The sequence below is a fragment of the Rhinoderma darwinii genome, chromosome 13 (genome assembly GCF_050947455.1).
Source record: "Rhinoderma darwinii isolate aRhiDar2 chromosome 13, aRhiDar2.hap1, whole genome shotgun sequence".
Taxonomy (NCBI): domain Eukaryota; kingdom Metazoa; phylum Chordata; class Amphibia; order Anura; family Rhinodermatidae; genus Rhinoderma; species Rhinoderma darwinii.
The window spans coordinates 4,495,445-4,521,786 of record NC_134699.1 but is presented as its reverse complement, the minus strand read 5'-3'; the positions used below and the strand labels follow the sequence as shown (position 1 = coordinate 4,521,786).

Below are 26,342 nucleotides of genomic sequence, written 5' to 3'. Positions count from 1 at the left end.
CTCTGTCACCACATTATAAGTGGCCTATCTTGTACATGATGTGATCGGCGCTGTAATGTAGAGAACAGTGGTCCTAGTAATAAAGAGGCTGTCCCTACATTATAAGTGCCCTATCTTGTACATGATGTGATCGGCGCTGTAATGTAGATAACAGCAGTGTTTTTTATTTAGAAAAACTATCATTTTTGACGGAGTTATGACCTATATTAACGTTATGCTAATGAGTTTCTCAATGGACAACTGGGCGTGTTTTACTATATGACCAAGTGGGCGTTGTGGAGAGAAGTGTATGACGCTGACCAATCAGTGACCAATCAGAGACCAATCAGTGACCAATCAGCGTCATACACTTCTCCCCATTCATTTACACTGCACATAGCGATATAACTATATCACTATGTGACAGAGCCTCTTTATTACTAGGACCACTGTTCTCTACATTACAGCACCGATCACATCATGTACAAGAGAGGCCACTTATAATGTGATACTGTCTGTTGAGCTGTGTATCTAATCCTATCATGTGTGACACTGTCTGCTGAGCTGTGTGTCTAATCCTATCATGTGTGATACTGTCTGCTGAGCTGTGTATCTAATCCTATCATGTGTGATACGGTCTGCTGAGCTGCTGTATCTAATCCTATCATGTGTGATACGGTCTGCTGAGCTGTGTATCTAATCCTATCATGTGTGATACTGCCTGCTGAGCTGTGTATCTAATCCCATCATGTGTGATACTGTCTGCTGAGCTGTGTATCTAATCCTATCATGTGTGGTACTGTCTGCGGAGCTGTGTATCTAATCCTATCATGTGTGATACTGTCTGCTGAGCTGTATATCTAATCCTATCATGTGTGATACTGCCTGCTGAGCTGTGTATCTAATCCTACCATGTGTGATACTGTCTGCTGAGTTGTATATCTAATCCTATCATGTGTGATACTGTCTGCTGAGCTGTGTATCTAATCCTATCATGTGTGATACTGTCTGCAGAGCTGTGTATCTAATCCTATCATGTGTGATACTGTCTGCTGAGAAGTGTATCTAATCCTATCATGTGTGATACTGTCTGCAGAGCTGTGTATCTAATCCTATCATGTGTGACACTGTCTGCTGAGCTGTGTATCTAATCCTATCATGTGTGATACTGTCTGCTGAGCTGTGTATCTAATCCTATCATGTGTGATACAGTCTGCTGAACCTGTGTATCTAAGCACTCGCTACTGGTTGTATTGGCCACATTACCGGTGTATCCAGGGCCTGGTCTAGCTGGTATAACACGGACTGCTCAGCTTGCGGCGGTCACATGACATATTACAGGCGGATCTCACATTCGTTGTGTAATAACCGGATAAACAGCAGAACAGAACATAAGATTACGGTTTAATTTTCCCATCTAGGACATTACATGTTTACAGCACTCTCTTAAAGGGGCACTCCACCTTCTATCTTAGGGACATCATCGGGGTTTATGAGGTGGGACACTGGACTCTGGCCACTAATAATCTCCATCTCATCGTTTGTCCAGAAGCAGCACGGACTGGCCATGTGGCGGAGATTCTTAGTTACGGAAAAGGTCGACCAGTGCTGAAGACGTGTGGACTTCTTGTTCTGGGAGTTGGTGAAGGCCCCGGGTCACACGGCCCCTCAGATGGTAAAAGTTGGAATACCCCTTTAAGAACATGGTGGGTAAATAATCTTGAAGCTGCTAAAACAAGAGATGAGCATTATATTTGTGGTAACCGCTCCTGTACAATGTATGAGGCCATAGTGTAGCCCGCGCCCCCCAGTAATATTGGGGTGATCTCACAAGCCCCAGATAAAGCATTAATCCCACAATAAGAAAAACACAACAAACTTTCTACAAACGTCCTTCCTTATAGTGGCGCTGAGGGCGCGTCCGCGTTTCCTTAGAAGTAATAAGCTGTGTGGGTGACCCAGTTGGACGACTGATCCTTGGTGCGCTTGGCAGAATTGTGAGAGGTGAAGATAGATTTATACGCCTCGGATTTCTTGTCCATGATGAGGAACGGCCTTTTGGGAGCCGATGAGGATGATTGGACAGCCTTCTCTGATGAATCGGGTTCTGCTGTAAGAAAAGACAAAAGAAGCCATTACAAACCGGTGAGGATACATCATATAACTGTACTGATCCTGTATTATACTCCAGAGCTGCACTCACTATTCTGCTGGTGGAGTCACTGTGTACATACATTACATTACTTATCCTGTACTGATCCTGAGTTACATCCTGTATTATACTCCAGAGCTGCGCTCACTATTCTGCTGGTGGGGTCACTGTGTACATACATTACTTATCCTGTACTGATCCTGAGTTATATCCTGTATTATACTGCAGAGCTGCACTCACTATTCTGCTGGTGGAGTCACTGTGTACATACATTACATTACTTATCCTGTACTAATCCTGAGTTACATCCTGTATTATACTGCAGAGCTGCACTCACTATTCTGCTGGTGGGGTCACTGTGTACATACATTACTTATCCTGTACTGATCCTGAGTTATATCCTGTATTATACTGCAGAGCTGCACTCACTATTCTGCTGGTGGAGTCACTGTGTACATACATTACATTACTTATCCTGTACTGATCCTGAGTTACATCCTGTATTATACTGCAGAGCTGCACTCACTATTCTGCTGGTGGAGTCACTGTGTACATACATTACATTACTTATCCTGTACTGATCCTGAGTTACATCCTGTATTATACTCCAGAGCTGCACTCACTATTCTGCTGGTGGAGTCATAGTGTACATACATTACATTACTTATCCTGTACTGATCCTGAGTTACATCCTGTATTATACTCCAGAGCTGCACTCACTATTCTGCTGGTGGAGTCACTGTGTACATACATTACTTATCCTGTACTGATCCTGAGTTATATCCTGTATTATACTGCAGAGCTGCACTCACTATTCTGCTGGTGGGGTCACTGTGTACATACATTACTTATCCTGTACTGATCCTGAGTTATATCCTGTATTATACTGCAGAGCTGCACTCACTATTCTGCTGGTGGAGTCACTGTGTACATACATTACATTACTTATCCTGTACTGATCCTGAGTTACATCCTATATTATACTCCAGAGCTGCACTCACTATTCTGCTGGTGGAGTCACTGTGTACATATATTACATTACTTATCCTGTAGTGATCCAGAGTTATATCCTGTATTATACTCCAGAGCTGCACTCACTATTCTGCTGGTGGAGTCACTGTGTACATACATTACTTATCCTGTACTGATCCTGAGTTACATCCTATATTATACTCCAGAGCTGCACTCACTATTCTGCTGGTGGAGTCACTGTGTACATATATTACATTACTTATCCTGTACTGATCCTGAGTTACATCCTGTATTATACTCCAGAGCAGCACTCACTATTCTGCTGGTGGAGTCACTGTGTACATACATTACATTACTTATCCTGTACTGATCCGGAGTTACATCCTGTATTATACCCCAGAGCAGCACTCACTATTCTGCTGGTGGAGTCACTGTGTACATATATTACATTACTTATCCTGTAGTGATCCGGAGTTATATCCTGTATTATACTCCAGAGCTGCACTCACTATTCTGCTGGTGGAGTCACTGTGTACATACATTACTTATCCTGTACTGATCCTGAGTTACATCCTATATTATACTCCAGAGCTGCACTCACTATTCTGCTGGTGGAGTCACTGTGTACATATATTACATTACTTATCCTGTACTGATCCTGAGTTACATCCTGTATTATACTCCAGAGCAGCACTCACTATTCTGCTGGTGGAGTCACTGTGTACATACATTACTTATCCTGTACTGATCCTGAGTTACATCCTGTATTATACCCCAGAGCAGCACTCACTATTCTGCTGGTGGAGTCACTGTGTACATACATTACATTACTTATCCTGTACTGATCCTGAGTTACATCCTGTATTATACTCCAGAGCAGCACTCACTATTCTGCTGGTGGAGTCACTGTCTATATACATTACATTACTTATCCTGTACTGATCCTGAGTTATATCCTGTATTATACTCCAGAGCTGCACTCACTATTCTGCTGGTGGAGTCACTGTGTACATACATTACATTACTTATCCTGTACTGATCCCGAGTTACATCCTGTATTATTCTCCAGAGCTGCACTCACTATTCTGCTGGTGGAGTGACTGTGTACATACATTACATTACTTATCCTGTACTGATCCTGAGTTACATCCTGTATTATACTCCAGAGCTGCACTCACTATTCTGCTGGTGGAGTCACTGTGTACATGCAATACATTACTTATCCTGTACTGATCCTGAGTTACATCCTGTATTATACTCCAGAGCTGCACTCACTATTCTGCTGGTGGAGTCACTGTGTACATACATTACATTACTTGTCCTGTACTGATCCCGAGTTACATCCTGTATAATACTCCAGAGCTGCACTCACTATTCTGCTGGTGGAGTCACTGTGTATATACATTACATTACTAATCCTGTACTGATCCTGAGTTACATCCTGTATTATACTCCAGAGCTGCACTCACTATTCTGCTGGTGGAGTCACTGTGTATATACATTACATTACTAATCCTGTACTGATCCTGTGTTATATCCCGTATTATACTCCAGAGCTGCACTCACTATTCTGCTGATGGAGTCACTGTGAACATATATTACATTACTTATCCTGTACTGATCCTGAGTTCTATCCTGTATTATACTCCAGAGCTGCACTCACTATTCTGCTGGTGGAGTCACTGTGTACATACATTACATTACTTATCCTGTACTGATCCTGAGTTACATCCTGTATACTCCAGAGCTGAACTCACTATTCTGCTGGTGGAGTCACTGTGTACATACATTACATTACTTATCCTGTACTGATCCTGAGTTACATCCTGTATTATACTCCAGAGCTGCACTCACTATTCTGCTGGTGGAGTCACTGTGTACATACATTACATTACTTATCCTGTACTGATCCTGAGTTACATCCTGTATTATACTCCAGAGCTGCACTCACTATTCTGCTGGTGGTCACTGTGTACATACATTACATTACTAATCCTGTACTGATCCGGAGTTACATCCTGTATAAGGGGGGAGTTCACACAGTTTTTTTAACGTGGAAACACGGCAAAAAACGTCCGAAGATGCCTCCCATTGATTTCAATGGGAGGTGGAGGTGTTTTTTCCCGCGAGGGGAAAACCAGTCTCGAGGGAAAGAGAAGGGACGTGCCCTTTCTTCGGGCATTTACACCTCTGACCTCCCATTGACATCAATGGGAGGCAGAGAAAGCGTATTTTGCTGCGTTTTTTTCCCACGGCGCACAATGGCCACGGGCGAAAAACGCTGCGAAGATCGGCGTGCAGGCGAATTTTGAGGCAGATTTTCTGCCTGCAAAAAACTCGGTGTGAACGCGGCCTTGTACTCCAGAGCTGCATTTATTTTGTGCTCGGCAGATTTACCGGTGGATTCGGTGCTGGACACAAAACTGATTTTGTCCCTTGTGTTGGTTTTGCTTCCGTTTGTTGTCCCGGACGGTCCCGCAGCAACTGAGGGGGGAAAAAACAACTGTTTAACCATTGAAGCGAAGAATGGAGATAAATAAAAATCCATTAGTCCAGAAATCCTGATGATCCGACATGGGACAGAAATTGCTCCCTAGTATAATAACAGGAATATACGGGACGATCTTTGGGCCGGATCGTCCAGGAAACCAAAGGGGCGCAAAGCCCAAAACTAGCGCACCCCGAGATGATGGTCGTGCACATGACTAATATCTGCTTTGCTTCCCTTAGAACTCCTGGATGATGAGGGTGGTAGTACAACCAATGGTTTGGAACACGTCCATACAGTCTTACCTTCCTCTGTGTGAGCGTTCGCAGCGACTCTCTCAGCTGGTTTGGCCTTTTTGGATTTCTAGAAGCACAGAGGATTTCAGCATTATAAGAAACAGATCACATAATACATTTCCATTTTCAGAATATGAGTGGGAGAGAAGAAACCGTAGATCTGTCCCGGAGCACGGACCGCCAGGTAAAAAGGAGGGCGAGTCGTTTAATTTGGCGTAACATGTATCAAAATGGCGCCCGCTACATAATAGATTTGCCGCAACTCATGGCCTACCAGACGCTTCTTGTCTTTCTGCCGCCTTTTAAGGGTATGTTCAAACGTTTGACGGGGAAACCGTGCAAAAAAAACCCCCCCAAAAAAAAAACGTCCGAAAAAGCCCCCCCATTTCAATGGGAGACAAAGACATTTTTTTTCTCCTGCGAGCGAAAGAAAAAAAAAAAAAAAACGCCTGCGGGAAAATGCGTCATGCCCTTTCTTCAGGCGTTTCCATTTTTTACCTCCCGTTGACATCAATGGGAAGCAGAGAAAGCGGTTTTTGCTGCGTTTTTTGCCTGTGGAGCGTAACAGCCGCAAAAAACGTGACAAAAACCGCGGCAAGTGTTGTGCCGGCAGGTCAAAATCTACCTCAAAATTCCTGAAGGAATTTTGAGGCCGATTTTTTTTCCGGCTGCAAAAAAACAAAACCTCAGTGTGAACAGGGCCTTAGGTTGTTTTACATGTTACCAGTACTTTGTACAAAAATAGCGCTAAACCGCGATAGATTTGGCGCAAGCATTGCAAGTTAAGCCCCGCCCCTTTAAAGCATTTGGTCTTCAAATCCGTCATATAGCAGAACTAGGTTAAAAATAGCACACGTGACTTGCGCCGCTCTGCAGACGCGTTTCACTTTTCGATAAATGTGCCCTGAAATGTTCCACCCCTTTATATCCCGACACGGCGTCCCGGCTGAATCACTGCATAATGAGAATCACTTTATAGCAGACTTTGCTTCAATCCCTCACCATTTCCAAGATCTTGGTTTGCTGTCAGTGAATGGAAACCTTCCGTGTTTACATGGAGTGGCTGCTCAGGCAGTTTTTACCGCTGCTGCGCTTGGCTCACAGAGTACTGTATACGCAGATAGTGTAACAAACCTACAGTTGTGTGAGCAGCACTAGACCACGACAGGATTTCAGCCTTTGTGAATGTATCGACGTAGCAAGCAGAGATCTTGAAAATGGTGAGGAATTGAAACGCAAACCTATTCAAAAGTTGCAGAACCGTTGGCTACACAAGGATAAGACTGGACACCGGCCCTTTAAGTCTATGTGGATACCGCCATAAATCCTACGGGCCGCCGCCGCCTCACCTTCTCCATCTTGGCTCTTAATCTTCTTTCTTCCATCTTCTTCCTCAGTTCCTCGATTTCGTCTTTGTCCCCATTCAACACAATGACGTCGTCGTCCTTAAAGATCTCGCCGCACTGACGGTCAGGGAGAAAAGGAAGGGAATTTTTTATTCTTTTTGGCTTCTTTTAGCAACCGTCATATCCCGCGTGGACGTCAGACGCGACCCGTGCAGAAGATTTTACATTTGTGGCGCTCATCAGTTTTGCATAAGTAAAATATTCCTAATGCAAATTTATTTATTTTTTTTCCTTTCTAAGCTGGGTAAATTTCCCCAAAACCTGCGACCACAGAGAAGACGAAAGGACAGAGGCGCGGAGGACGCAGAAAGATCAGGAAACAGACACGGGGTGAGACCGTGACCTCAAACCACAGCCATCTGGTCGCACATGAATGTAAAGAGAAATCCCCCTAAAATCCACCATCTAGTGTGAAGCCAATTCTGACACTTCCGATCCCTCCCATAGGGGTGACAACGAATAACGTCCGCCTTAAGGTCAGTCACCCAGCTTTCCAATGACCTGAAATAATATTATATGTCTCTTTGATTACAGCGCTAGTTATATAGAAAGTATGGCTGAAAAAGAGCTTATGTCCATCAAGTGTCAGTCTTTACTGGTATTCTGGCATGCTATTCAAGCAGCAGGAAGCCCTGGATGAGCAGGAGAACATGTATGTGACTAATGATATTCAGATTATTGTTTATTAGGGGTAAATGCTCTTTAATGTGCAGCAGCTTGTATGGAAGGATTGCTGTGATGTGAGGATTACTGCAGGCGCACGCAGCCCGCACAGCTTTCATCCCTTTTAATGAAACCCAAAAGGACGCCCAAGAGTGTTCCCAGGGGCCCCCAGGAGCCGTCGGAAAGGAAATGCAAACCGTGCTTGGAAACACAATCTCTGCTGTTCATGCCTAACACAACAACAGCGCCCACAACTCGTCCGAGACGTCTGCAGCACAGAAGGGTCTGGTCCGGGGGTGAGGAGATCTCAACAGGTGAGTGACCCAGTCCCGTCATTATATCATAGGAGGAGAGTGATGTCATCAGCATTATACATGTCCAGTCATATCATAGGAGAGTGATGTCATCAGCATTATGCATGTCCTGTCATTATATCATAGGAGGGGAGTGATGTCATCAGCATTATACATGTCCAGTCATTATATCATAGGAGGAGAGTGATGTCATCAGCATTATGCATGTCCAGTCATTATATCATAGGAGGGGAGTGATGTCATCAGCATTATACATGTCCAGTCATTATATCATAGGAGGAGAGTGATGTCATCAGCATTATACATGTCCAGTCATATCATAGGAGAGTGATGTCATCAGCATTATGCATGTCCAGTCATATCATAGGAGAGTGATGTCATCAGCATTATGCATGTCCTGTCATTATATAATGAGGAGTGATGTCATCAGCATTATACATGTCCCGTCATATCATAGGAGGAGAGTGATATCATCAGCATTATACATGTCCAGTCATTATATCATAGGAGGGGAGTGATGTCATCAGCATTATGCATGTCCAGTCATTATATCATAGGAGGAGAGTGATGTCATCAGCATTATGCATGTCCAGTCATTATATCATAGGAGAGTGATGTCATCAGCATTATACATGTCCAGTCATTATATCATAGGAGGAGAGGGATGTCATCAGCATTATACATGTCCAGTCATTATATCATAGGAGGGGAGTGATGTCATCAGCATTATACATGTCCAGTCATTATATCATAGGAGAGTGATGTCATCAGCATTATGCATGTCCAGTCATTATATCATAGGAGGAGAGTGATGTCATCAGCATTATGCATGTCCAGTCATTATATCATAGGAGGGGAGTGATGTCATCAGCATTATACATGTCCAGTCATAATATCATAGGAGGAGAGTGATGTCATCAGCATTATACATGTCCAGTCATTATATCATAGGAGGGGAGTGAGGTCATCAGCATTATACATGTCCAGTCATTATATCATAGGAGGGGAGTGATGTCATCAGCATTATACATGTCCAGTCATTATATCATAGGAGGGGAATGATGTCATCAGCATTATACATGTCCAGTCATTATATAATGAGGAGTGATGTCATCAGCATTATACATGTCCTGTCATATCATAGGAGGGGAGTGATGTCATCAGCATTATACATGTCCAGTCATTATATCATAGGAGAGTGATGTCATCAGCATTATACATGTCCAGTCATTATATCATAGGAGGAGAGTGATGTCATCAGCATTATACATGTCCAGTCATTATATCATAGGAGGGGAGTGATGTCATCAGCATTATACATGTCCAGTCATTATATCATAGGAGGAGAGTGATGTCATCAGCATTATACATGTCCAGTCATTATATCATAGGAGGAGAGTGATGTCATCAGCATTATACATGTCCAGTCATTATATCATAGGAGGAGAGTGATGTCATCAGCATTATACATGTCCCGTCATTATATCATAGGAGGGGAGTGATGTCATCAGCGTTATACATGTCCAGTCATTATATCATAGGAGGGGAGTGATGTCATCAGCATTATACATGTCCAGTCATTTTATCATAGGAGGGGAGTGATGTCATCAGCATTATACATGTCCAGTCATTATATCATAGGAGGAGAGTGATGTCATCAGCATTATACATGTCCAGTCATTATATCATAGGAGGAGAGTGATGTCATCAGCATTATACATGTCCCGTCATTATATTATAGGAGGGGAGTGATGTCATCAGCGTTATACATGTCCAGTCATTATATCATAGGAGGGGAGTGATGTCATCAGCATTATACATGTCCAGTCATTATATCATAGGAGGGGAGTGATGTCATCAGCATTATACATGTCCAGTGCTTACAGTCTCTGATAATGGATTGTCTAATCACTGGTTATAGAACACTTCAGAAATTATTATCCTTTATATATATATTATAAATGGTTGAGAGCAGATAGATAGATATGAGATAGATAGGAGATAGATAGATATGAGATAGATAGATATGAGATAGATAGATAGATATGAGATAGATAGATAGATAGATAGATATGAGATAGATAGATAGATAGATATGAGATAGATAGATATGAGATAGATAGATAGATATGAGATAGATATGAGATAGATATGAGATGAGATAGATATGAGATGAGATAGATATGAGATAGATAGATATGAGATAGATATATAGATATGAGATAGATAGATAGATAGATAGATAGATAGATATGAGATAGATATATAGATATGAGATAGATAGATAGATAGATAGATATGAGATAGATATGAGATAGATATGAGATAGATAGATATGAGATAGATAGATATGAGATAGATAGATATGAGATAGATAGATATGAGATAGATAGATATGAGATAGATAGATAGATAGATATGAGAGATAGATAGATATGAGATAGATATGAGAGATAGATATGAGATAGATATGAGAGATAGATATGAGATAGATAGATAGATAGATAGATAGATAGATAGATAGATGAGATAGATAGATATGAGATAGATATGAGATAGATATGAGATAGATAGATATGGGATAGATAGATGGATATGAGATAGATAGATAGATATGAGATAGATAGATAGATAGATAGATAGATAGAACTAATAATATTACTACTTGGAGATGGTTGTGTGGGGCTTTAGGGGTATAAGGCTGTTTTCCTGTTAGCTCTCAGGTTGCAGGACTTTCCTTCTCACTGAACTTGGATGTTCCTTGTCTGTATAGATAATTCTGTGGTGACAGTTGCAGTGTAGAAAATAATACATGGTGAGATTTCTGGTCCGGACAGACATCTACGATAACCGCATCCAATCATAACCGCCACTTCCTGTTTTCAATTAAATATATAAACTTTATGCTGAGGCATCTGTGGACAAACCCTAAATGTGGTGCGTTTGGTGGCACGCGGCTGACATCCTCAACCAGCACTATTGGTAATGCAGCTTTGCATGTAGAAAAAAAACGTGTGGAGAATGAGAATTGTGAATACAGCTCTGGCTGTGAGTGGAGAATGAGAATTGAGAATACAGCTCTGGCTGTGAGTGGAGAATGAGAATTGTGAATGCAGCTCTGGGTGGCACTGGAGAATAATATTTAATGTGATTATTATGTAACATTATATTGTATACTTTTGGGCAGAGTTCACATGTTGCGGATTTGATGCAGATCTCACCCAAAGGTTAAACGCTGCAATGAAAATCTGCGACGTGTGAACTCAGCCTTAAGGTTTCTTAACTCGAGTTATTATTTTTGGATTTCCACACAGGATTATAAAATAAAAAACCCAATGAAGCGAATACCCCGGCAGAGCGGACAATGAGCCTCCTTGGATGCGCCAAGTCAGGGTTCATAATATGCGTCGGACTCTCCATTGTCCTTTTGGCCATAAACAACATTAACCAAATCGAGAACGACCTGAACGCTGAGGCGGAGATCAAGGAATGCGGCTTCTACCCCGGAGAACTGTGCAAAGCGTTATATGAGGGGAAGCCTGCCGCCCTGGTGGTGGGAAACATATGTCAAGAAGCCCTGCCCCCGATGAGAGAAGGGCCGATCATCCTGGAGTCCAATTGCTCGACCCTGATCTACGACCTGCACTTTATAACGGAGCCGCTGTCAGCGGAGGAGGCGGACTACCCCCTGGCGTACATCCTGACCATACATAAGCAGCTGGACATGTTTGTAAAGCTGCTCGCCGCCATCTACACCCCGCAGAACATCTACTGCGTCCACGTCGACCGAAAGTCTCCCAAGACGTACGAGCGGGCGGTGCGCGGGCTCGCCAGCTGCTTCCACAACGTGTTCCTGTCCTCCCGGCAAGAGACGGTGGTCTACGCTGGGTTTTCACGACTACGCGCCGATATCAACTGTATGGAGGATCTCGTCCGCTCCGACGTAGCGTGGAAACATGTCATCAACTTATGCGGCCAAGACTTCCCCATGAAGACCAACAGGGAGATCGTACAGTATCTGAAGGGCAAGTGGAGCGGGAGGAACCTGACGCCGGGCGTGATCCAGCCGCCGCACATAAGATACCGGACACGGGTCACGTATAAGGAGTTTGTCCATATGGGGAAGTCCTACGTCTATCCCACCAAAGAGGAGAAGGCTGGTCCGCCGCATAACATCACGCTCTACTTCGGAACCGCCTACTACGCCCTGACCAGGAACTTTGTAGAGTTTGTACTGACCGACCGAAAGGCGAAGGATCTTCTGGAGTGGTCGCAGGACACGTACAGTCCGGACGAGCATTACTGGGTGACCCTCAACAGGATGAAAGGTGAGAGATGTTCAGGGGAGCCCCAATAGCGTCTCAATTCTCTGTCCGGACCTCCCGAGACATTATATGTGTGACTGATATCAGCCGCTCCTCTTATATCACTCCAGTACTATTATATCCTCCAGAGACATTACATCATATGTGACTGATATCAGCCGCTCCTCTTATATCACTCCAGTACTATTATATCCTCCAGAGACATTACATCATATGTGACTGATATCAGCCGCTCCTCTTATATCACTCCAGTACTATTATATCCTCCAGAGACATTACATCATATGTGACTGATATCAGCCGCTCCTCTTATATCACTCCAGCACTATTATATCCTCCAGAGACATTACATCATATGTGACTGATATCAGCCGCTCCTCTTATATCACTCCAGTACTATTATATCCTCCAGAGACATTACATCATATGTGACTGATATCAGCCGCTCCTCTTATATCACTCCAGCACTATTATATCCTCCAGAGACATTACATCATGTGTGACTGATATCAGCCGCTCCTCTTATATCACTCCAGCACTATTATATCCTCCAGAGACATTACATCATATGTGACTGATATCAGCCGCTCCTCTTATATCACTCCAGCACTATTATATCCTCCAGAGACATTACATCATGTGTGACTGATATCAGCCGCTCCTCTTATAACACTCCAGCACTATTATATCCTCCAGAGACATTACATCATATGTGACTGATATCAGCCGCTCCTCTTATAACACTCCAGCACTATTATATCCTCCAGAGACATTACATCATATGTGTGACTGATATCAGCCGCTCCTCTTATATCACTCCAGCACTATTATATCCTCCAGAGGCATTACATCATATGTGTGACTGATATCAGCCGCTCCTCTTATATCACTCCAGCACTATTATATCCTCCAGAGACATTACATCATATGTGACTGATATCAGCCGCTCCTCTTATAACACTCCAGTACTATTATATCCTCCAGAGACATTACATCATAAGTGACTGATATCAGCCGCTCCTCTTATATCACTCCAGCACTATTATATCCTCCAGAGACATTACATCATATGTGACTGATATCAGCCGCTCCTCTTATATCACTCCAGTACTATTATATCCTCCAGAGACATTACATCATATGTATGACTGATATCAGCCGCTCCTCTTATAACACTCCAGTACTATTATATCCTCCAGAGACATTACATCATATGTGACTGATATCAGCCGCTCCTCTTATATCATTCCAGCACTATTATATCCTCCAGAGACATTACATCATATGTGTGACTGATATCAGCCGCTCCTCTTATATAACTCCAGTACTATTATATCCTCCAGAGACATTACATCATATGTGTGACTGATATCAGCCGCTCCTCTTATATCACTCCAGTACTATTATATCCTCCAGAGACATTACATCATATGTGTGACTGATATCAGCCGCTCCTCTTATAACACTCCAGTACTATTATATCCTCCAGACATTACATCATATGTGTGACTGATATCAGCCGCTCCTCTTATATCACTCCAGTACTATTATATCCTCCAGAGACATTACATCATATGTGACTGATATCAGCCGCTCCTCTTATAACACTCCAGTACTATTATATCCTCCAGATACATTACATCATGTGTGACTGATATCAGCCGATCCTCTTATAACACTCCAGCACTATTATATCCTCCAGAGACATTACATCATATGTGTGACTGATATCAGCCGCTCCTCTTATAACACTCCAGTACTATTATATCCTCCAGAGACATTACATCATATATGTGACTGATATCAGCAGCTCCTCTTATAACACTCCAGTACTATTATATCCTCCAGAGACATTACATCATATGTGTGACTGATATCAGCCGCTCCTCTTATAACGCTCCAGTACTATTATATCCTCCAGAAACATTACATCATATGTGTGACTGATATCAGCCGCTCCTCTTATATCACTCCAGTACTATTATATCCTCCAGAGACATTACATCATATGTGACTGATATCAGCCGCTCCTCTTATATCACTCCAGTACTATTATATCCTCCAGAGACATTACATCATATGTGTGACTGATATCAGCCGCTCCTCTTATATCACTCCAGCACTATTATATCCTCCAGACATTACATCATATGTGACTGATATCAGCCGCTCCTCTTATATCACTCCAGTACTATTATATCCTCCAGAGACATTACATCATATGTGTGACTGATATCAGCCGCTCCTCTTATAACACTCCAGTACTATTATATCCTCCAGAGACATTACATCATATGTGACTGATATCAGCCGCTCCTCTTATATCACTCCAGTACTATTATATCCTCCAGAGACATTACATCATATGTGACGGATATCAGCAGCTCCTCTTATAACACTCCAGTACTATTATATCCTCCAGAGACATTACATCATATGTGACTGATATCAGCCGCTACTCTTATAACACTCCAGCACTATTATATCCTCCAGAGACATTACATCATATGTGTGACTGATATCAGCCGCTCCTCTTATATCATTCCAGTACTATTATATCCTCCAGAGACATTACATCATATGTGTGACTGATATCAGCCGCTCCTCTTATAACACTCCAGTACTATTATATCCTCCAGACATTACATCATATGTGTGACTGATATCAGCCGCTCCTCTTATATCACTCCAGTACTATTATATCCTCCAGAGACATTACATCATATGTGTGACTGATATCAGCCGCTCCTCTTATAACACTCCAGTACTATTATATCCTCCAGACATTACATCATATGTGTGACTGATATCAGCCGCTCCTCTTATATCACTCCAGTACTATTATATCCTCCAGAGACATTACATCATATGTGACTGATATCAGCCGCTCCTCTTATAACACTCCAGTACTATTATATCCTCCAGATACATTACATCATGTGTGACTGATATCAGCCGATCCTCTTATAACACTCCAGCACTATTATATCCTCCAGAGACATTACATCATATGTGTGACTGATATCAGCCGCTCCTCTTATAACACTCCAGTACTATTATATCCTCCAGAGACATTACATCATATATGTGACTGATATCAGCAGCTCCTCTTATAACACTCCAGTACTATTATATCCTCCAGAGACATTACATCATATGTGTGACTGATATCAGCCGCTCCTCTTATAACGCTCCAGTACTATTATATCCTCCAGAAACATTACATCATATGTGTGACTGATATCAGCCGCTCCTCTTATATCACTCCAGTACTATTATATCCTCCAGAGACATTACATCATATGTGACTGATATCAGCCGCTCCTCTTATATCACTCCAGTACTATTATATCCTCCAGAGACATTACATCATATGTGTGACTGATATCAGCCGCTCCTCTTATATCACTCCAGCACTATTATATCCTCCAGACATTACATCATATGTGACTGATATCAGCCGCTCCTCTTATATCACTCCAGTACTATTATATCCTCCAGAGACATTACATCATATGTGTGACTGATATCAGCCGCTCCTCTTATAACACTCCAGTACTATTATATCCTCCAGAGACATTACATCATATGTGACTGATATCAGCCGCTCCTCTTATATCACTCCAGTACTATTATATCCTCCAGAGACATTACATCATATGTGACTGATATCAGCAGCTCCTCTTATAACACTCCAGTACTATTATATCCTCCAGAGACATTACATCATATATGTGACTGATATCAGCAGCTCCTCTTATATCACTCCAGTACTATTATATCCTCCAGAGACATTACATCATATGTGACTGATATCAGCCGCTCCTCTTATATCACTCCAGTACTATTATATCCTCCAGAGACATTACATCATATATGTGACTGATATCAGCAGCTCCTCTATTATAATCTTCAAACTTTAGTGTTACCGGCCCTTTAAACCGTGAACCTTATTTCTTTCTTTCAGAATTTCCAGGATCAACACCTGACGCTGGGTGGGGGGGAAACATCAGAGCTGTAAAATGGCGGGAACAGGAAGGCGTCTCCCACTCGGGCTGCAGCGGTAACCTATGTTTTATATTTTGTACCTTTTATAGGAGATAAAGTATGTGACCCCCGGCCAGAAGCCAAAACACAGGATGCGGCCGTTTTGTGATTTGAGTCACAATCTAATAGAAGTGAATGGGGAAAGCCGAGTCGCCATTCACTTCCATAGGAGCACGACTGTCACGTGATTGGTTTAAAGAAACACTCCGGGAAAAACGGCCATATTGGGGGGAGATTCACTAAGCGCCAGAATTCTGTCAAAAATTGTACCCAAAAAAAAAAAAAAAAGTACCGTACATGGTGAGTCCCAAATGTAAGTGTTTTAGACCCGTTCAGCAGCTTCCTCGACCGTTTTGAAAAGAGTTTAGAAAACGGACGCGGCTACGAGACTTAAAATGCGCCAGATTTTTTAACGTGCTCCGCAGGCCTGGGAGACGCTGAGACGGCACCCTTCCGTACATCGGCGCGATACACAGACGTCGTTGCGCCGGCCTGCACAGAGACTGTATCCCAGCGTTTGATTGGCTTCAGGACTAACGTGGCCTGTAGCCTATAATATGGCAGAGCAGGAAGCTGATAGCTCCCTGCTCCTCCATAGTATCGGTGTCCTGAAAAAACTGATACAAATAAATGTGTCAGTCGCCCGAGGATCCGGAGCACCGGGCCTAAAATCCAGGGTTTCTGCCCTAGATGCCCAATGCCACCGGTCTGGACAACTGGCGTCCACAGTCCTGGTTCAAACCACTGTCTGCCAGTTAAGGACCACTGGTCTAGACTGTATACAATTGTAACAAACCCTCAGCCGTGAGAAGTATTAGGTCAGGATGGGTTTTTCAATCCCCAGAAAACACTATTAATACCATGAAATGCTTTCCCAGGTCATTACGTCAGGGACATCTGCGTGTACGGCCTGGGAGATTTGCGCTGGTTGATCGATTCTCCGCATTTATTTGCGAACAAATTTGACCCGAGTCGTTACGGCCTGGTCACGGACTGCCTGGAAAGACGTTACAGACTCCGGGTCCTGGACGGGGTGGAGGTCCCGGTGAAGCAGAGCTGGTATTTCCAAGATGAGTACTCGACCATGAGCTGGCAGTGATGTGAGCACAGCGCCCCCAGGAGGTAAAACGCATTTCGCCATTTCAATACATGAAGAGCAGAATGCAAATAGAACGGGCGGATTTGTCGCGTTCTGGCCATTTGCATTGGAGGCTCTGGAGGATGTAACCCGATAACACCCAGAAATGGGACGCTCATCAGAATTTCAATAACTTTATTAACCCCTGATGGGTGAACATCACATGGAGATAAACAACCAATCATGGACGAGCTCATTAACATTGGATCAGTCACGGCCGGACAATCATTCAGGAGTGACGAATAAGTCTAGAAACCTGCAAGAACCCCTCAAAACTGGACTCGGATTGCAAGCTCCTGCGGCCAGAGACCTCAGTCATTACTCACATCCTTAAAGGGACAGTACGCCAGTCAACCTCCCACCCATCTGCTGTGTGGTTGAGAGAAATCTTTAAATTCCTTGTTATCAGCCAGGGTAGAAGCAGACTATAATGTAGTTACCTACTGTTTTCTGTTATCAGCCATTTCTGTCTGGAGATAGGCTGACTAGTGAGGGATAAGTGATAGGAAGTGTAGAATCCCCCCTGTGCCCTGTGATCCCTACTTCATGTCCCAGATCTCCAGTGCTGAGAACCTTCATTGACATTTACATCCTATGTGACTGATGTCTTTGTAAATCTGCTCCATTGTGCCTAATGACAAACTCAGCTCTGCTACATCTGCAAAAACACTATAAACATGTTATCACCAAATACAGCTGATCTCTGCACATCCAACGATCCCTCCAGCACCAGAGACAACCACATATGTTACAAGTGGACAATTCCGGCTATGACATGAAACCCGCACTAGGTCAGCGCGCCGGACGAGGTTATAGACCGATCTAAACAGCCATTTAGTTAGTACAATAAACCTGTTAGTTATTTGGGGTTTGTTTGTTTTTAATCGACCGATTCAGAATAAATGTGGCGATAGATAAACTATAGAGCGGGGGGTGGAGCTTCAGAACCGCACTATAAACACGGAAAATTCAGCCATAGACATCTATAGGATATACGATGTCTTCTAGGTGGGGGTACCAATTCTTGGTTCCCCACCTGTTGGGAGAAAGGGGGTCCACATGAAAGAGAGAAGGATACAGGAGGAGAAGCACGTGCACTGCTCTCTCCATTACAGTCATGAGTGATAGGAACAGCCGCTACTTCCATAGACCACAATAAAGAGAGAGACGTCTAATGTAATCCTAAAGTGCAAAGACAACACTAACCGGAGTGCAAAAAATCATCGCAACCATGGACTACTAGAAGATTCAGCTGTGAAGCCTGCAGTATTGCGAGTACAGCTCTGGAGTATAATACAGGATATAACTCAGGATCAGTACAGGATAAGTAATGTAATGTATGTACACAGTGACTCCACCAGCAGAATAGTGAGTGCAGCTCTGGAGTATAATACAGCATGTAACTCAGGATCAGTACAGGATAAGTAATGTAATGTATGTACACAGTAACTCCACCAGCAGAATAGTGAGTGCAGCTCTGGAGTATAATACAGGATGTAACTCAGGATCAGTACAGGATAAGTAATGTAATGTATGTACACAGTGACTCCACCAGCAGAATAGTGACTGCAGCTCTGGAGTATAATACAGGATGTAACTCAGGATCAGTACAGGATAAGTAATGTAATGTATGTACACAGTGACTCCACCAGCAGAATAGTGAGTGGAGCTCTGGAGTATAATACAGGATATAACTCAGGATCAGTACAGGATAAGTAATGTAATGTATGTACACAGTGACTCCACCAGCAGAATAGTGAGTGCAGCTCTGGAGTATAATATAGGATATAACTCAGGATCAGTACAGGATAAGTAATGTAATGTATGTACACAGTGACTCCACCAGTAGAATAGTGAGTGGAGCTCTGGAGTATAATACAGGATATAACTCAGGATCAGTACAGGATAAGTAATGTAATGTATGTACACAGTGACTCCACCAGCAGAATAGTGAGTGCAGCTCTGGAGTATAATATAGGATATAACTCAGGATCAGTACAGGATAAGTAATGTAATGTATGTGCACAGGGACTCCACCAGCAGAATAGCGAGTGCAGCTCTGGAGTATAATACAGGATGTAACTCAGGATCAGTACAGGATAAGTAATGTAATGTATGTACACTGTGACTCCACCAGCAGAATAGTGAGTGCAGCTCTGGAGTACAATACAGGATGTAACTCAGGATCAGTACAGGATAAGTAATGTAATGTATGTACACTGTGACTCCACCAGCAGAATAGTGAGTGCAGCTCTGGAGTATAATACAGGATATAACTCAGGATCAGTACAGGATAAGTAATGTAATGTATGTACACAGTGACTCCACCAGCAGAATAGTGAGTGCAGCTCTGGAGTATAATACAGGATCAGTATGTACACAGTGACTGCTGTGTCTGTGGATTATATCTGTATCTATATACCTCTCTGCGGTCAGATCACTACCTGTATGGTGATTCTATTTCTCGGTGTTGTTACGGAATTTTAATTGTAACGTTTAGCCACAATTGTGTTTCTGTTCGGCTTCAGTATAAACATTAATTAGGCATCAACAGACCCCGGGCAGCAGTACACGGCCATATCTGTGGCCCTCGAGGGCAGCCGTGTAATAATAATGTAACACAATCTAATCTGAGTGTCGCTTCTGGACCGTGCAGAGCAATAATGAATCCGCTGCCAGGGTGCGATGATCCCAAAGGAGGAGCCGCTAATTATGTTACAGAACATAAATAAAGGATTATTAACAAGACGCCTTAGCGACGGCCCCGGGGGGGGGGGAAATCCGACCGTTTACAGAGCGGCTAAACCACTTTGTGTTACTATAATGATCGCAGCTTGGTACAAAATGGCAAGAACAAAAACAGAAAAGCGCTCAACAACCGTCTGGTGAAATCACTGCAACTAGAGACTCCGTCACCATCCCCTAGATCAGCACACTTCTTTCCTGAAATACTCTGTGCTGCTAGAGAACCCCGTATCTTCCACTAAGTCACTCTCAGTCTGTGACCTCCCACAAGATCAGCACGCGGCTCTCCTGAAATACTCTGCAGACAGCGGCCACATTCCAATAATACACTCTATAGGGAGGGGCACTTTAAGACACTTACCTTATGGCATATGTCGGTCTTGATCTCCTTTAGCGCTCTCTCGGAGAACACGCAGCCGCACTGTCTCAGCGCACAGAAACTGGAAGAAATTAAGGCAAATTACAGGAGATACTAATGGCAACCTCGTGTAGATGCCCCTACTTAAAGGGACCCTGCATTATGACATGTCCCCTTTAAATGGGTTTTATGTAAATAAATCTTAGTCTTTGTATTTTTACATTTCTGCAACTTTCTAACATACTGGGTCTTTCAATTCTTTACCATTTTAAAAGATCTCTGCTTGCTATCAGTGAATGGGATAATTTTTATTTACAGGTTTCCGGAGGCGGACAACCTGTACTGACCTTATACTTCTCACAGCTGAGGGTTTGTTACAATTGTATCCAGTCTAGACAATCCTGTGTGGCCTTAAGGCATCAGCAATGCATCTCTCCTGTCCTGATAATGTATTACATCGTATCGCTGCAGGTCAAATGTATCAGTCGGAGGTTGTTTAGCTTATACAAGATTGTCCAGACTGGATACAATTGTAGCAAACCCTCAGCTGTGAGACCAATTCGGTGAGGATGTTTTTTGGCCTTGGAATGTATTTGAACGTAAAGAAGAATTTTTCCCATTCACTGACAGCAAGCAGATTACATTAAAACAATCAAATATTGAAACACAAAGTATATTAGAAAGTTTTTATTTTAAATATCCTGCAGTGAATCCCACAGAATGTTAGAGAGGGCGCAATACTCCAAAATGGTTTTGCTGCGCACATACCGGTGTTTGCCGTTCATTTCCAGGCCCACGACAGGACAGATGAACTGCGCTCGCTGCTCGTCATACGTGTCACCTTTTGTATTGCCTTTGTCGCCTGTCCACGCCGGGTTGTCACTGAGGTTGAGCTCAATCACGTTCTGCCGGGACACAATGTATTATGAGAAGATGCGCTATATCACAATGCTGCTTCTTTCCTGTTGGCTCTCAGGACCTCTTATGTCACTGCTGGTTTAATGTTTGCAGGAGGTGAAGTGTTTGTAGCAGGTCCTGTGCAGGAGTCGACTACATCTCCCAGGTTATGCTGCATTGAACCACACTGCATTATGGGATGTTAGCTAAGCAGTTAGGGGTGTCTATCAGTGCAGTGACGATGAGTACCAAGCAGAATTCTAAATGCAGCTCTGGATGTGACTAGAGTATAAGATACTGGGTTACTCAAAATTCTGTGTAGATTTAAAGAAAAAGAATTAAAATAAGCCTTTGCTGACTCCTTGTGTGCAGTCACTTTCTCTTGTGAGCTTTGCGGTTTGTGCTCCAGACTTCTCTTGCCTTCTGGGACATGAAGTAGCTGTCTGATAGCTGCTATGGAGCTGCTTAATCTGTCATCTGGTCACCCAGAGGCTCCTCCCCCGCTAGTAAATCCCTGTGTGAAGACCCTTCCCTCTTCATGAACATTGCTTGTTTGACTGAATCTCTACCTGTGAAGTGTGAGACATGATGTGCTGTAGGGATGTCACGATACCAGAATTTGGACTTTGACACCGATACTTAGTGTAGTATTGCGATACCAAAACGATACTTCGCCAACAATAATAATAAAAAAAGTTCTTCCGTTGTCTGTTGTGAGTCGCAGGGTGAGATGATGATGATGAATTTTGAAATTCCACGTGCCTCACATTAATAGTAATTAACCCCATCATGTTCCTCAGTCATAATGGACAACATTGGGTTAATGTGAGGTACATGATGGGGTTAATTACTATTAATGTCAGGCACATGGAGGTTGAAAATTCATCATCGCGCCTCGCGCCCCACATTAAACATCATAAATGACCCTATAAATTTGTTGTGCAGGTTATTACGGTCGCGACGATACCGAATGTGCGTATATTTTATGTATTGAGACTTATTTTAATCTTCATTGTAAAAAATGTGTTGTTTTTTTTAATGACTATTTTTTTAGCTTTAATGTTCTGGCATATATGTATATACTGATAGTAATGTACGGTTATATCTATATACTGATAGTAATGTACGGTTATATCTATACACTGATAGTAATGTATGGTTATATCTATACACTGATAGTAATGTATGGTTATATCTATATACTGATAGTAATGTATGGTTATATCTATACACTGATAGTAATGTACGGTTATATCTATATACTGATAGTAATGTACGGTTATATCTATACACTGATAGTAATGTACGGTTATATCTATATACTATGCACAGGCAGTTGTTAGGACAGACCTCAGTATGCCTTAACAACAGGAAATATGGTCAGAGGGCGCTGGGGTCCTTCAATGGACCCTGGGCTGTCTGCCCATATATGGTATGTGCCTCGATCGCATCACAGGGATTCCCCCTTCTCATTTTCCCCTTGTATGCTGTGGTCAGCTTTGATCTCAGCATTCAAGGGAATAGCGGCGGAGATGAGTGGTTAGAGCGGGGCTGCGGCTGTGTAATAAACCATTGCCCCGCTCCTGACAATAAGTGTGTGCGCGCGCGGTCAGCATGAGGTGATGCGGCCGGCGCTGCACTAATGAGCGTCAGAAGACAGAACAAGGGGGTGTTTTGCAGTGCGCACGCCATGTTCAGTGCCGGTGCTCGTTAGTATAGCGCCGGCCACATCACCTCATGCTGCGCCCTGTCAGGAGCGAGGCAATGGTTTATTACACAGCCGCAGCCCCGCTCTATATTCTTGTGTTACATTACTAAGCTGTGCGGCCGCATCGCATCATACTAGTGGCTACATTCATGTACTACATCACTGCCGCCGCACAGCTTAGTATCGAACCGTTTGAGGTTTAGTATCGATATTTCAATGCATCGCTCAACCCTAATGTGGTGTCCGCAATGTTGATGTCTCCTTTAGAGATGGGTCAGGAAGTAGCTAACTTCTGCTACTTTTCTGGAATTAGTATAACTGGACGACGACGACGTGAAATCACCTTCATCTGTAAAATAGAACTTTACCTTGATGCTCTTGATATGGGCGGCAGAGTCCGCATGCGGTTTGTCCGGGGATTTGTCCAGTAAGAACTCAATGACGGCCTCTTTTTTGTACAACCTGTGGGGAGACAAGACGATGGCGTGATGAGCGGATGTAATGGGCGTTTAGTAACGCATCTGTTATCAGATATAACTGCAGTAGGAGGGTATACAGCGTTTTAAAAAAAACTTAAATAGTGCCCCCTATAGGCGCCATATTTTTCCACCATTAAATTCAATAGGGAAAATGGTAATCGCAGATTGCAATAGCAGGTTTTACATGTGGTCCTGAAATTATTTCCAGAGAAACGACTTCTCACAGCTGAGGGTTTGTTGCAGTTGTATTCAGTTTAAGCAAGGCTGTGAGCGAGCTGTATTAATCTCCCTCCTGTCCAGTTTGTTACATTGTATCAGTGCAGGTAGAGTGTCTGGATTCCATATTGTTTATTTCACAGAAGATTATCTAGACTGGATAGAATTGTAGCAAACCCTCAGCTGTGAGAAGTATTAAGTGGGGATGTGTTTTTAGCCTCTGAATGTAAACAAGAATGGTCCCAATCATTGACAACTATCAGTGATCTTGAAAAGGGTGAGAAATTATACAATGATTAAACTTTATTGAGATTCAGCCCTGACAGACGGTCCGCACCTTCCCAGCTCGCAGGTCACGATCGGCCTCTTCAGCTTCTCTTGGCTCAGGGTGCAGTAATACCAGCGGGCGACCAGCTCTGCGTTCTTATCAATCTGAAACAGACAAGAAGAAACGTTGAGGCACGAGACGTACGGACACGATGTCATGGGGACAGGACGCTCCTCCATTCATGGGGCACAGACTGCAGCTCCTGTAAATGTAAAGAGGTATTTCCCCTCAGAAAGACACAAATCCCCAGAAAACAAGACGTCCTGAAGTCTAACGCGACCGGACGTAATCCCACTCATAAGATCTGGTCCTGGGAAAGCTGGGTGACAACATGGATGCAATATTAGCTCCCGCTGGGTTACCCAGCTTTCCCAGACCCCCCCTCACCCTTCGCAGGTACATTGCTCTATAGCACAGGGCATGAAGAGGGGCAGCGAGGGCGGACGCAAAGAGGAGAAGGGGGGCAAGCGAGGGCGGACGCAAAGAGGAGAAGGGGGGCAAGCGAGGGCGGAGGCAAAGAGGAGAAGGGGGGCAAGCGAGGGCGGACGCAAAGAGGAGAAGGGGGGCAAGCGAGGGCGGACGCAAAGAGGAGAAGGGGGGCAAGCGAGGGCGGAGGCAAAGAGGAGAAGGGGGGCAAGCGAGGGCGGACGCAAAGAGGAGAAGGGGGGCAAGCGAGGGCGGACGCAAAGAGGAGAAGGGGGGCAAGCGAGGGCGGACGCAAAGAGGAGAAGGGGGGCAAGCGAGGGCGGACGCAAAGAGGAGAAGGGGGGGCAAGCGAGGGCGGACGCAAAGAGGAGAAGGGGGGGCAAGCGAGGGCGGACGCAAAGAGGAGAAGGGGGGGCAAGCGAGGGCGGACGCAAAGAGGAGAAGGGGGGGCAAGCGAGGGCGGACGCAAAGAGGAGAAGGGGGGGCAAGCGAGGGCGGACGCAAAGAGAAGGGGGGCAGCGAGGGCGGACTCAAAGAGGAGAAGGGGGGGCAGCGAGGGCGGACGCAAAGAGGAGAAGGAGGGGCAAGCGAGGGCGGACGCAAAGAGGAGAAGGGGGGGCAAGCGAGGGCGGACGCAAAGAGGAGAAGGGGGGGCAAGCGAGGGCGGACGCAAAGAGGAGAAGGGGGGGGCAAGCGAGGGCGGACGCAAAGAGGAGAAGGGGAGGCAAGCGAGGGCGGACGCAAAGAGAAGGGGGGCAGCGAGGGCGGACTCAAAGAGAAGGGGGGCAGCGAGGGCGGACGCAAAGAGGAGAAGGGGGGGCAGCGAGGGCGGACGCAAAGAGGAGAAGGGGGGGCAGCGAGGGCGGACGCAAGGAGGAGAAGGGGAGGCAAGGAGGAGAAGGGGAGGCAGCGAGGGCGGAGGAAACGAGAAGGGGGCAGCGAGGGCGGACGCAAGGAAAAGGGGGGCAGCAAACGACACAAGTCATATATTAGCAGCATACCACTCTTCAGCCCCTGGCATGCTGGGTCTTGTGGTGCCACCACAGCTTAGGAGCCAGGATTTGTACCCCACCCCGTCCTCACCTTCTCCACCTTCTTAGGCCCTTTCACCAGCTCGTGGCGCTTGGGGATGGTTCCTCCGTCACAACCCATCTCACGGCTCTCAGCGACCACAACAAACTCTGCCTGTAAACACAAAGACTTCCGCTTCCGGTATCATGTGACTCTAATGCAACGCCATTTCCAGTTTACGTTACTCCTCAGCTGTCTCCGGTCAGCCATCTTGCTGCACCTTCCGAAGCCAAGTCTGTGACATTTCTGAGGCGGCCCTCTTGGACTGTTCCTCCTGATATGTAAGACCTCGGAGGTTAGGTGACAATTTTGTGATTGTGTCATTAAAATAACA

At 44.2% G+C, this 26,342-nt stretch overlaps 3 protein-coding genes across 4 annotated transcripts in view; 2 read left to right on the top strand and 1 right to left on the bottom strand.

The window, feature by feature from the left end:
- Nucleotides 1-1,366: 1,366 nt before the first annotated feature.
- Nucleotides 1,367-26,165, bottom strand: RTF2 (replication termination factor 2). Its single transcript, XM_075845648.1, has 9 exons — nucleotides 26,021-26,165; nucleotides 24,521-24,615; nucleotides 23,857-23,950; nucleotides 21,652-21,788; nucleotides 20,887-20,965; nucleotides 7,237-7,350; nucleotides 5,897-5,954; nucleotides 5,501-5,587; nucleotides 1,367-2,089 (listed from the first exon to the last, which is right to left on the bottom strand). The coding sequence occupies exons 1-9, from the start codon at nucleotides 26,087-26,089 to the stop codon at nucleotides 1,911-1,913; spliced, it is 912 nt and encodes a 303-aa protein (XP_075701763.1). The 5' UTR covers nucleotides 26,090-26,165; the 3' UTR covers nucleotides 1,367-1,910.
- Nucleotides 8,172-18,620, top strand: LOC142666742 (putative beta-1,3-galactosyl-O-glycosyl-glycoprotein beta-1,6-N-acetylglucosaminyltransferase 7). Its single transcript, XM_075846907.1, has 4 exons — nucleotides 8,172-8,270; nucleotides 11,585-12,598; nucleotides 16,563-16,658; nucleotides 17,521-18,620. The coding sequence occupies exons 2-4, from the start codon at nucleotides 11,635-11,637 to the stop codon at nucleotides 17,739-17,741; spliced, it is 1,281 nt and encodes a 426-aa protein (XP_075703022.1). The 5' UTR covers nucleotides 8,172-8,270; nucleotides 11,585-11,634; the 3' UTR covers nucleotides 17,742-18,620.
- Nucleotides 25,959-26,342, top strand: part of AURKA (aurora kinase A) — a 124,230-nt gene continuing 123,846 nt past the window's right edge. Inside the window, exon 1 of one of the 2 annotated variants that reach the window (XM_075845646.1) lies at nucleotides 25,959-26,289. The gene's annotated coding sequence lies outside the window, so the exon portion shown is untranslated. Of the gene's footprint in view, nucleotides 26,304-26,342 lie in introns of both variants that reach the window. The other variant, XM_075845645.1, reaches the window with a different exon arrangement.

Coding starts and splice junctions, on each gene's coding strand:
- LOC142666742 (XM_075846907.1), top strand. CDS start 11,635: ATGAGCCTCCTTGGATGCGCCAAGTCAGGGTTCATAATATGCGTCGGA. Junction 12,599..16,562: donor GACCCTCAACAGGATGAAAG/GTGAGAGATGTT, acceptor TCTTTCTTTCAG/AATTTCCAGGATCAACACCT. Junction 16,659..17,520: donor CTCCCACTCGGGCTGCAGCG/GTAACCTATGTT, acceptor ATGCTTTCCCAG/GTCATTACGTCAGGGACATC.
- RTF2 (XM_075845648.1), bottom strand. CDS start 26,089: ATGGGTTGTGACGGAGGAACCATCCCCAAGCGCCACGAGCTGGTGAAA. Junction 5,955..7,236: donor TAAGAGCCAAGATGGAGAAG/GTGAGGCGGCGG, acceptor CTGTGCTTCTAG/AAATCCAAAAAGGCCAAACC. Junction 2,090..5,500: donor GTCCAGCACCGAATCCACCG/GTAAATCTGCCG, acceptor CTTTTCTTACAG/CAGAACCCGATTCATCAGAG.